The sequence below is a fragment of the Alligator sinensis genome, unplaced genomic scaffold, assembly GCF_000455745.1.
Source record: "Alligator sinensis unplaced genomic scaffold, ASM45574v1 scaffold781_1, whole genome shotgun sequence".
Classification (NCBI taxonomy): Eukaryota; Metazoa; Chordata; order Crocodylia; family Alligatoridae; genus Alligator; species Alligator sinensis.
In genome coordinates, this window is record NW_005841845.1 from 5,944,328 (window position 1) to 5,956,988 (window position 12,661).

Genomic DNA, 12,661 nt, shown 5'->3' on the forward strand with positions numbered 1-12,661 from the left:
CCCTCTCTGGACTGGCTTGAGATGCATCTTTGGATGCATGACAAGGTATGGCTGGCCTTGCTGGCTATGGTCTGGCATTGGTGCCTCATGTTCATCTTGGAGTCAATAATGACTCCAAGATCCCTTTCCGCCTCTGTGCTTTCAAGAAGGGAACTCCCCAGCCTGTATGTATGCTGTGGATTCCTTCTCCCCAGGTGCAGCACCCCGCATTTATCTACGTTGAACCCCATCTTATTCTCATCTGCCCACTTTTGTAGTCTGTCTAAATGTAGTTGCAGCCTCTCTCCCCCTACAAGTGTGTCCACCTCACCCCACATCTTAGTGTCATTAGCAAACTTGGACAATGCGCTTTCAAACGCCTCGTCCAAGTCGCTGATGAAGATGTTAAACAGTGCGGGCCCAAGGACCAAGCCCTGGGGTATCCCACTGCTCACATCTCGCCAGGTTGAGTACAACCCATCCACCCCTACTCTCTGGGTGCGCCCCATCAGCCAGTTTTTTACCCATCCAACTGTGTAGGCATCAATGCCACAGTCGCTTAATGTATTACTGAGAATGGGGTAAAAGACAGTGTCAAAGGCCTTCTTAAAGTCTAGAAAGACTACATCTATGGCGACACCATCATCCAAGGATTTAGCTACCTGGTCATAGAAGGCAATCAGGTTGGTCAGGCAGGACCTGCCTTTGATGAACCCATGCTGGTTGCCCCTGAGCATGATCTCTCCTGCTGCCCCCCCACAGATGTGCTCCTTGATGATTTTCTCCAAGATCTTCCCAAGGACCGAGGTGAGGCACTATATTTGCCCTTTTCCAATCGCCCAGGGCCTCTGCTGGCTGCCACGAGTTTTCAAAGATAATGGGCAGCAGCTCTACAATTACATTGACCAACTCCCTCAGCACCCTCAGGTGCATCATGTCGGACCTCATGGACTTAGAAAAGCTTGACTTGTACAAGTAGTCCCTAACTTGTTCTTTTACCACTGTTGGCTGCTCACCTCTTCCCTAAACTGTGCTGCCAGGTGCAGTAGTCTGGGAGCTGACCCTGCCTGTGAAAACTGAGGCAAAAAAGGCATCAAATACTTTAGCCTTTTCCTTATCATCTGTCACTGGGTTGCCTCCCCCATTTAGTAAGGGACCCACACTTTCTCTGATCACAGTAGAGTCAGGAGTCCACCAGGGATGCCCACTATCCCTGATCCTGTTCATCTATGCCACTGAACCCCTGGCCCAGCGCATCAGGCAGGATCCCAGGATGCGTGGAGTCCAGATTCCCAGAGGTAGCAAGAAAGAGTCCAAGGTCCTGGCCTACATGGGTGACTTGAACATCCTATGCCAGAATAGGCGTGCAGTAGAAAGAGCTCTGTGGCACACACGGGTTTACAAAGCAGCAGCTGGGACCAAGCTCAATGTGAGCAAAAGCACTTATCCATGGGTGAGCTTGGGGACCTGGAGTCCTTGGGGGTCTCGGTTCCCTGAGAAGGGGTCAAGATCCTTGGGGTGGGGTCTGACCCTGAGCTGAGCAGAAGGAGGGCCTGGGAGAAAAAGGAGGCCAAAGTGAAGCAGAGGTTGAGTCTGTGGCACGCACACTACCTCTCCATTGGGCGGGGGGGAAGACACGCACGCACGTGCGCGGCGGCGCATGTGGCACCTGTGAAGGCGGTGTTGCTACCAGTGCTTCTGTACACCACATTGGTCTTCACCCCTCCAAAGTGTATCATCCACAGTATCCAGAGAGCCATGTGCATTTTCTTCTGGGGATCCAGAATGGAGAAGGTGGCAAGGAAGAACCTATATAAAAAGAAACGGACCAGGGGCAGGGGGATGCCAGACATCCATGTATTCCTGCGGGCACAGTACACAAGCCAAATCTGTAAGTTGGTGACTGGACCAGCATCCAAAACAGCCTGTCTAGCAAAGATTTTTGCAGGTTACCTCCTGAGACAGCAGCGGGTGTACGCACCAACCAGCTGGAAACCATGGAACACCCCTGGTTCTACAGAGTCCTGAACGAGTTCTGGAGCGAGTAGAGGCTACAGAAGGAAAGCCCGGTGACTATGACCAACCACAGGAAGATACAGAAGGCAGTCAGAGATAGAGACATACAGGCAGTCCGTGACTTACAACGTGTCGAGTTACAACGTTTTGGACTTACAACGTTTCTAAATTGACACCCTGTTTCAACTTTACAACGCTTGACCTGATGCAATGCCATGCCAGTGAACAAGTTGCTGTGTCACCCTTCTCCCTGGAGTACATCTGTCCAAACTTCCTTGGACACTTTCTTTAAGAAAGCAGACAAAACTCCAGAAAAACCTGCAGCCAAGACTCCTGAGAAGAATCCAGCCAAGAACCCTTCAAAAAGTCCAGACAAGAGCCCTTCATAAAGTCCAGCAAAATCATCTCAAAGAAGTCCTTCCAAATCAATGATTGCTATTTACAATATAAATACATTAATGTAGCTATATTACTCATCTATAATTGATTGAGTACAAAATTCTGGGTTATTTTTGGTGAAAACAGGGTATCGGGCCTTGGTTCAGGAACCAATCCCCCATTTATAACATTGTTTCCTATGGGAAAATCGGTTCCAAGTTACAACATTTCGACTTGAGACGCTGTTTTTTAGGAACCAATTGTGCCATATGTCTGAGGACTGCCTGTACTATCAACCATGGAGATGCTCCCCGAAGACGATTGCCAATTCGTCTGGAACTGGATCTTCCACAAGGACCTACAAAAGGACCATAGAGACTTGAACTGGGTAATAGCATGCTGCACTCTCCCAGTGAGGGTATGGAGACAGAGAGGGATGAGGGACTCAACCCAACTGCCCCAGGAAAACCTTCCAAGATGAAAGAGAGACCATCAACCACCTCTTATGGCTCTGACCCTATGCCAAGGGAGTGTGGAAAAAGGTAAGCTGGCTCCTTGAAGAGGTGACAGGGGTCACGCTGATGACAAGGGAGGCAGCACTGTACAGACACCTGACTAAACAGCAGGGGTCCCTAACAGCTTGCTTTGAGCAGTTTGTGTCCTGTGTCAGGAGCGCCCTGTGGCAATGCAGGAACCTACTGCTGTACAGACACACGGAGCTCGAGGAAACAGACTGTGTCAAAATGTTTCTGAGTGAACTCCAGTCCTACTACTGAAACGCAGTGGGAGAGGATGGAGAAGATGCGGCCAACTCCACTTGGCAAAGATTATTCAAAGACACTCCAAGGAGTGGAGTGCTTAGCGATAATGAAGGTGACAGCGATAAAACTGGACCTCAAAACAGCGACAATGACAACAGCAGTGTCAGCAGCCGCAGAAGCAAAAGCAAGAGTGACAGTGACAACAACAAGGATGGGGAATAAGCGGACAACATAAACCCCAACAGCGGGGTGAAAACTAAGAGACTGTGTTATGGAAAGGACTGCGGATGGGTGTGCAGGAGTGCAGATGCATGGGTGCGAGGGTTTTAAATGTGTTTTAAGGTTTATATAGAAATGCTTATGCATGATGCTGTATATACATATAATGATATATATAGAAATATATTTTTCCAAAAAACTAAAAAAAAACCCACTTTCCCTTATTCTCTTGTTGCTTTCAGACTTGTATAAATCCTTCTCGTTACCCCTCACATCCCTTGTAGCTGCTACTCCAATTGTGCTTTGGCTTTCCTGATTTCATCCCTGCTTGCCAGAGCAATACTCTTATATTCCTCCCTAGGTGTTTGTCCAAGTTTCCACTTCTTGCAAACTTCCTTTTTTGTGTTTTTGCCACTGAAGAGCTCCCTGCTAAGCCAAGCTGGTCTCCTGCCATACTTGCTAGTCTTCCTGCATATTGGAATGGTTTGTTCCTGTGCCCTCAATAAAGTTTCTTTAAAATACAACCAGTTTTCCTGGACTCCTTTCCCACCTCAGACTGGCCTCCCAGGGAATCCTGCCCATCAGTTCCCTGAGTCAAAGTCTGCTTTTCTGAAGTCCAGGGTCCTTACTCTGCTGCTCTCCATCCTTCCTTTCCTCAGGATCCTGAACTCAGTCATCTCGTGGTCACTGCTGCCCAAGTTGCCATCCACTATACTACATTCTCCACCAATTTCTCCCTGTTTGTGAGCAGCAGGTCAAGGAGAGCATGGCCCCTAGTTGGCCAGTCCAACACTTGCACCAGGAAGTTGTCCCCAGCACTCGCCAAAAACTTCCTGGATTGCCTGTGCACTGCTGTATTGCCCTCCCAGCAGATGTCAGGGTGACTGAAGTCCCCCATGAGAACCAGGGCCTGTGATTGAGAAACTTCTGCTAGCTGTTTGAAGAAAGCCTCATCCACCACCTCCTCCTGGTCTGGTGATCTATAGCAGACCCCCACCATGACATCCCCCTTGTTGCTCTCCCCTCTGACCCTCCCCCAGAGACTTTCAGTAGGCCTCTGTCTCCAGTTTCATACTGGCACTCTAAGCAATCATTTGGCTCTTTTACATAAAGCACAACTCCTTCTCTTCTCCCCTGCCTGCCCTTCCTGAACAGTTTATACCCATCCATGACAGTATTCCAGTCATGTGAGCTATCCCACCAAGTCCCTGTTATTCTAATCACATCATACTTCTGAAATTGTCTGAGGACTTCCAATTCCTCCTGCTTGTTTCCCAGGCTCTGTTCATTTGTGTACAGACACCTGAGGTAACTAGCCAATTGCCCTACTTTGTCAGGAAGAATAAGAAGGCCTCCTCTATTGCCTCTTCCGGCTTGTGATTCCTCCAGGTCACCCACTTCCCCACTTAGCTCAGTGCTTTGGTCTCCATCCACTCTAGCAAAAAGTTAGAAGATTATTTACCAAAAGTGAAAGCCAGGCTGACACAGAAAGGCAGTCAGGAAGCCCCTACTACTTGTGTACTCATTTTCCCACAGTCAGGGACAAGGCCTTTTGTGCACAGACCAAAATTTGTGGCAGAGAGAAGAGGCCTTCTCTGTAGTTAAGGAGCAAGTAGGATTCAAATCCTCATGTGCAGATGATAAACCTCCCCTGGCACTGAAAAACAGAAATAGGATATGACCAGCAGTCCAAGCCATGTACGTAATTATTACCTCCTCTAGCAAAGCAGATTTTTCATGTAGTTTTGCCTCATAGTATTCTGTTAGCTCCTCCAAGGCCTGGTTTTTGCTCTCCTCCATATCATGCACCTGCTTCTCATACTCCTCCTGCATCCGCTGTGATTTCATTTGCAGCTCCTGGTATTTTTCATATTCCAGCAAGAGTTTCTGGCTGTTGCCAGATTCTGGGAACGGGAAATAAGAAAGAACTGAGGGAGCTGAAGACAGGGAAGATATATGCTACCCTTTACAGCTATCATTCCTTACTTTGGAAACTCTGCTACTTCTGACCTCTGTTTCCAATAACAGTACCCCAGTACCAGGTAATTACCCACTGCATCATATTTATTACTTCTTGTTCTTCGCTATACAGTCACAAAAACTCTGCCTCAGACATCTCTGGTCATTTCTCCTAGCATGTTCCTTGCACCTACCACTTGGCTAGTAATGTCAGCCTCATGGCTCCCTTTATTTTTTCCTACCTGCATTTCTCAGCTTTATTCTGTGCTACACCCTCATATGGAGTACCCTTCTCATGACAGCTCAACAGGCCATGGCTTTATCCTTAGGGAAGTCTTTCCCAGAGATGTACTTACCACAATACCCACAAGAAATAATTCATCGCTGCAAGCAAAGAGCTTTTATTCTTTGCTAGGTTTCCCCATGCTTCCTATTTTCTCTGTTAGTCCCCCAGATTCTGAGGTGCTCCGGGTTGCAGTCTACTTCACTCTGTGCCTTGTACAGTGAGAACACTGTCAGCACTCAGGGATTAACATGAAAACACAGCTTGTGCTGTTCCTACATACTGCTTCACTACATCTGCCTCGAATTCTGTTCTCTGTACATGGGCACTATTTGAAGCCAGACAACTCAGGGGGGGCATTTCTGGATCCAAAGCAACTAATTTTTGTTGTTGCTGTTGTAAGAACTATTACCAGTGGACAACAGGGAAGGGGAAACTAATCAGTGATTTAATAGAAAGAGTTCTTAAAACTTTCAAACTGGCAAAGAGTTTGCTACAGTCTGAAGTCAAGAATGAAAAGTCCCTTCTCAAGCCCAGAAGTGGCTGAGAGGAACTGAGATGCAGTAGTTGTGAGATAAACATTGTGCCCTCAGTGTAAGGCATGAAAAGGGGCAGGGTCTAGGTGTGCCTGACAGGCACTGCAGACATAAAGAGTCCATTTCCCTGGCACATGTTATGCTTATTTGTGTAGGACTGTCAGATGCTTCCCTAGTGGTTCCTGGATGGTCTCCCAACTTCTCAGCACTCTGACACCCTCTAGTACTTCCCCCTTTTCTCACATCTGCCCCTTTTCATTCTGCACTGCCATTAAACTGACTTGGATATTACCACCATATATATACAAATTACAGGAATTCTAGGTAATCACAATAATTCCCTCCTTTAAAAGAAAGTGTTGGTGTGGGGGGAAGGGCTTTGTACCCTTTTGTTAATGGCCTAGTCATTTCTTGATGGGTATATCCTCCCCATTACACCACTACCATAAACCCAAGGGAGCTCCTTCCATTCTGGATCTAAATACTGCAATGACTCCTAACCTAGGTCCTGCACCTCCCTGGCCTGCTTCTCCATCAGCTCAGAAAACTGCTCCTGGTGCTGCAGCTCCAACTTTTCTTTTTCTGCCTTTAAAACCTGAAAAAAAGCAAACAAGCTGATATTTTCATCTGAAAACAGACAGATGTCCTTTGAAATCCCTCAAACAATGGCTCAATCTTGGGAATAAAACAAACAAATGGAATCTGTATCTTTGCCCTCTTCAGTGAGAGGACATAGGAGTCATTCATGACTAAGCAAAGCTTTCAGGAAAAAATAAATTCACAGGAAATAGACTGAAAAGGAAAGAAAAGCCAAGCTATGGTAGTAAATGGAGCTCTTAGAGAGAAAGCTGTATAGAGCTGTATTAAAAGAATTTAGAAAAGTTTGTGAGCAACAGAAAAGCAACTGTGCAAATTTTCCTCAGATGGGACCAAGACACTTCCCCACAAGGACTCTACAGATGTAGTAAAAGAGGTTTCCACCAATATTACTGCAATCTTCCACAGAGATGCTTCTTTCTCAGACCCGAGGTAGGGTACTTTGTGCCCAAAAGGTTGTCTAAGATTTCTCTCAACTATACAGTTGGTCCCAAAAGAAGACATCACAAAAACAAATCCTTGCCTTTTGCATATTTCCTGGACCATCACAGCTACACATCACTCAAACACTACCTAAAACATTCCGATCTGAACCCTTACATTTGCCATGCATCTGAAACATGAACTGCAGCCACTTAAAAATGGAGAACATGAGAGTAGTGTAACTAGGAGTGAGTGGGACTATGGCCCTAGGAGTGGTCTTAGAGAGGGCACCAGCACAGCAGCTCCTAGGGAGCCTACACCATGGCAGCATCAACCAGGTATGAAGAGACCATGCAAAGCAGCAGCAGCCGAGATCAGATAAGACTCCCCAGTGCTTGGCAACTCTCATTAATTATGTCTCCGGAACTTTGTATTTAATTAACCAGCACTTGCTGAATGCTCTCAGAACAAAATTCAGTCAGGCAACAATGCCCCCTCCTGCCAAGCAAAGAGGATCTGGGTGAAGAATCCTTCCCTGTTTCTGTGTGAGAAGATTTTGTATTATTTATAGCATCCTGGGCATTCCCCTCACCCCCCATAATTGAGCAAGGTTTGCATAACTGTTGCCAGAGCAACTAAAACTACCTTTGCTTCACTCTGTGTTGTGTTCATCGTTATATTAATGGAAACAGAAGGAAAACATGGACAGACTCTTTAATCACTGAGTAGGATCACCCCGGGTATGGAATCTTTGTCCCTTCCAGCTCTCAAAGCAGTTACACATTATGTTTTGACCAGCTGCAAGCACAGCTATAACTGTGTGACACCAGAAGAGATATTTCATCATACAGTGGAGATCTCCTGAATCTCTTGATCCTCACCATTCACATGCAACTGTGTTGAATCTCTGTGGATGTATTTACATGTGTGCTTGACTGCAAAGTAGACTAATTAGCTCCACGGTAAAGCATCTCTGTCTACACATGTACTGGAATTAGGGCGCAGTAAACTAATTAACTTCGCCATAAGATAGCACCATCAGGGACAGCATCCTTATAGGCTCGGCAGTGCTACGCTGGCTAGTACTACGGAAGAAAGAGACTTGGGGGTCATCATTGACCACAAGATGAACATGAGCCTGCAATGCGATGCTGCAACTAGTAAAGCGACCAAAATGCTGGCTTGCATCCATAGATCCTTCTCAAGCAAATCCCAGGACATCATTCTCCCCTTTTACTCGGCCTTGGTGAGGCCGCAGCTGGAGTACTGCGTCCAGTTTTGGGCCCCACAATTCAAGAAGGATGTGGAGAAGCTTGAGAGTCCAGAGAAGAGCCACGCGCATGATCAGAGGTCCGGAAAACAGACCTTACGACGACAGGCTGAGAGCCATGGGACTCTTCAGCCTAGAAAAGCGCAGGCTCAGGGGTGACCTGGTGGCCACCTATAAGTTTATCAGGGGTGACCACCAGGATCTGGGGGAACGTTTGCTCACCAGAGCGCCCCAAGGGATGACGAGGTTGAATAGGTATAAACTACTGTAAGACTGTTTCAGGCTGGACATAAGGAAGAATTTCTTTACTGTCTGAGTCCCCAAGGTCTGGAATAGCCTGCCACTGGATGTGGTTCAAGCACCTACATTGAACACCTTCAAGAGTAAATTGGATGCTTATCTTGCTGGGATCCTATGACCCCAGCTGACTTCCTGCCCTTGCGGCAGGGGGGTGGACTTGATGATCTTCTGAGGTCCCTTCCAGCCCTAATGTCTATGAAATCTTACAGAGGAGTCAGTAACTGTGCTGAAATGCACATGTAGACAGTGACAGGGGCTGGCTGGGGCACAAGGGTGCTAAAGTACAGGGGCTGCCTGCTGCCTAGCCACACGGTTCTGCATTGTCAGCACCCTCATGCCCCAGCCAGCCCCTCTTCTGCCAGATGGCACCAGTGTCAGGCAGCATCATGCCACCTTGTGCGCTCTGCCATCCCAGAGCTGCTCCACCCCGGCTCCAATTGCTGCTGTTCCAGGTGCACATGCTGTACTTGGGAGTAGCGTATTCCAGCTCAAACAGATCAGGAGTTTATTGTTTGCCTTAAGTTTAATAAATTCCCCCCAATACAGGGAAGTAAAGATTTGAAAGTCAGTTAAATTGCCATCATCTCTAATACTTGTGTATCATTTTCTTTTTTAGAGGCCTCCAATGTTCTTCATATGCACTCCAGCTGTTGCTGGATGCATCCAGATGGATAGTAGCTAACAATGTCTGAAGACTGAATAACCTTCCTTAGTCCACAGAGCTAAAGAATTCAGCCTATTTTCAGTATCATTGATTTAAATTTTGTTTCTGCTGGGTTTGTAATTTGCAGTCAGCTAACATAAAATTTCCAGCCAGAGATGAGTGTAAAGATTAATAAATATTGCTGCTGTCATTAGGCCCCAGAGACTTGGGGAAAAGTCAGCTTTCTGCATATACTGTGTACTGCAAATGCCTTTAGATCTCTGAAGTCTAAGAAATCTGTCTGCTAGCACAAAGGTTTTGCCCTGTGGAAAATCCAAGATTACTCCCATAAATGTGAGGCATAAAGACATTTTTTTACTCTCATTGACTCAAGTTTTTCAACAGGAAAACCGTATGATGAAATATCTCTGAGAGGCATATGAAAGACATTGCCCAAGAAGCCAAATCCCTTCTTTTCAGATATCTCACTGCAATTGAGAAGTAAAGAATCTGGAAGTTTAGAAAGACTCAAAAGGACATGTATCAAAAATAACTCTGTAAGATGAAGGTGCTTGCAATAACTTGCTGTCACAAACCACAAGAAAAGGTTAGAAACTGACAGCTGAAGATCAATCTAGAAAAAAGGGAAGGCAAGAGCCTTCCTATATGGCACTTTTGACATATGGATCTGCTTTATAGATGCACAGAGCTTTCTTAGATCTAAAATTGGGCAAACTCTGCCATCATTTTTGGTAAAAGGAACTAACTGGAATAAATCCCCTTGTAGGCCTTGCTGGGGCATTGATCAATATATGCTGCTCACACAAAGGCTTTGCTAAAGCCTTGACATGAGTAGGCCTCACCAGCAAACCTGACCAATGTATGAACTCTGCACATAAACAAAACTTGGCATGTGGGCCAGAAGTGCACTCCTGTCAAGAGCTGGGAATGGGAGATGATAGTATAAGTAGGATAGTCCAGTACCAGGATGATAAGGCTGGAATGGGAACCCCGGGTCAGAATGTAAAACAAGCCCATGTTACAAGACAATTTGAGATATTCAAGATACAGATAGAATGTAATATATAATTTGTTTTGATCATTGTATAAAAAGAGAACTAGAAAGCAGGGAAACTTTGCAGCAGCTTGGAGGAACCTGCATGGTGTTGTGCCGACTACCTTGTTGCAGGTACAAATGCCTTAACTCCTGGTCTGATATGCGTATTAGACCAAAACGTGCTAGGGGCGTGCTTGTAGACAATAAACCTGGCTGAATCTTTGCTACTGAACTGAGCCTGCGATTGTTCTTTAAAATCAGATTGGTGTTGGACTCTCCTGGTTGCAACTTGTTGACATGACACTTCTTGAGAGTCCACACACTGACAACACATCAATAACACCCAATAAGGATAACAGCAACAATGACCTTGTCATGCATCCACAGATGCATCACAAGCAGGTCCAAGGAGGTGATTCTCCCCCTCTATGAGACACTGGTCAGGCCGCAGTTGGAGTACTGCGTCCAGTTCTGGGCACCGCACTTCAGGAGGGATGTGGACAGCATTGAGAAGGTCCAGAGGAGGGCCACTCGCATGGTCAGGGGGCAGCAAGGCAGGCCCTACGAGGGGAGGCTATGGGACCGGAACCTGTTCAGGCTCCACAAGAGAAGGCTGAGAGGGGATCTGGTGGCCGTCTACAAACTGGTCAAGGGGGACCATCAGGCTATGGGAGATTCCCTGTTCCTGCGAGCACTATCGGGAGTAACGAGGAATAACGGCCATAAGTTGACCGAGAGTAGATTCAGACTAGGTATCAGGAGGCACTACTTCACAGTCAGGGCGGCTAGGATCTGGAACCAACTTCCAAGGGAAGTGGTGCTTGCTCCTACCCTGGGTGTATTTAAAAGGAGGCTAGATAATCACCTAACTGGGGTTGTTTGACCCCAGCATTCTTTCCTGCCCATAGCAGGGGGTCAGACTTGATGATCTGTTCAGGTCCCTTCCAACCCTACCAACTATGAAACTATGCATCGATGACACTGATAACTTCAGACAACAAAAATCATCTCCTGAAAGAATAAAACAGATTAATTGTTTCTGTTGCACATCTTGTATCCTTTAACTTTTCAAGTTACTAGAACGAAATATCTCCTCTGAAAGGACAATTTTCTGTCTCAAACTTTGTTTTGGCTGAAATTGCAAAGGACCTTATTCAGGAAAGAAAGCAATAGCGATGCTTCGCCCCTGGCTGAATAGTCTGAGGCCTCAAGTGATGCTCTATTGGCATGTTTTGCCACATTTTGACCTTTGAGTTAAACAACGGCTCCAAAAAACAAACCCTCTGGGTTAAGTTGCAGGGCAGGGGGTCTATACTACAGACCACCAAACCAGAGGGAGGAACTTGATCTGGATCTGGAGTTTACCCAAGAATTGACTGAGGCCGCACATGCACGTGATATGGTCATCATGGGCGATTTTACGCTGCCTACATTTTCAGGGAACAAATAAGAAAGGCTAAAGCAGCAACCGAACTTAGATTAGCAACAGGTATCAAGGACAATAAGAAGTCCTTCTTTAGATACATAGGGAACAGGAGGACTACAAATGGGAGTGTGTGGCCATTGCTCAACAACTCAGGAGAGCTGGTTACCAGCACCCAGGAGAAAGCTGAATTCCTGAATGCCTACTTTGCCTCGGTCTTTCACCGGACCAAGGAGAAAACAACTCCAGGTAGAGTACAGGATGGGCATGGTAGGAATAATCACCTTCCTACTACTGCCGTAGAACTGGTGTATGACCAATAAAAATACCTAGACATATACAAGTCTACAGGACCAGATGATCTTCATCCAAGAGTGCTGAAGGAGCTGGCCGAAGTCATTATGGAACCCCTGGCGAAACTCTTCCACAACTTGTGGCGCTCTGGAAAAGTCCCTGAGGACTGGAAGAGGGCCAACATTGTGCTTATCCACAAGAAGGGCAGGAGAGAGAACCTGGGTAACTATTGACGAATCAGCCTAACTTCCATCCTACGGAAAATCCTAGAAAAGCTCATCAAGGAGTCTATCTGCGATAAGCTTGCAGAAGGTAAGATTCTGGATGACAGGCAGTATGGCTTTGTCACAGGCAGGTCTTGCCTTACTGTGGCGGAACACCTTTGGGGGTGCTTGCCACTTGAGGTCTTTCACAGGCTCTGAGGGGAGCCTGCTTGGTGGAGCAGCAGGGGAAACCTTCCCCAGGAACTATTTTAAGGGGGGGAGGAGTGGTGGAGGGGGAGAGGATGCCCCCCGGGGGCAGG

The 12,661-nt window shown here is 46.6% G+C and overlaps 1 protein-coding gene across 4 annotated transcripts in view; it reads right to left on the bottom strand.

Annotated features, from left to right (window-relative positions):
• Positions 1-12,661, bottom strand: part of CFAP57 (cilia and flagella associated protein 57) — an 88,501-nt gene that overhangs the window by 40,428 nt on the left and 35,412 nt on the right. For all 4 annotated transcript variants that reach the window (XR_003094632.1, XM_025206962.1, XM_025206958.1 and 1 more), the window contains 2 exons: positions 6,633-6,726; positions 5,067-5,257 (listed from right to left, as the gene is read on the bottom strand). Coding sequence is in view for 3 of the 4 variants with exons in the window: in XM_025206962.1 (XP_025062747.1) it covers positions 5,067-5,257; positions 6,633-6,726 (285 nt within the window). In the remaining variant the exon portion in view is untranslated. The remainder of the gene's footprint in view (positions 1-5,066; positions 5,258-6,632; positions 6,727-12,661) is intronic.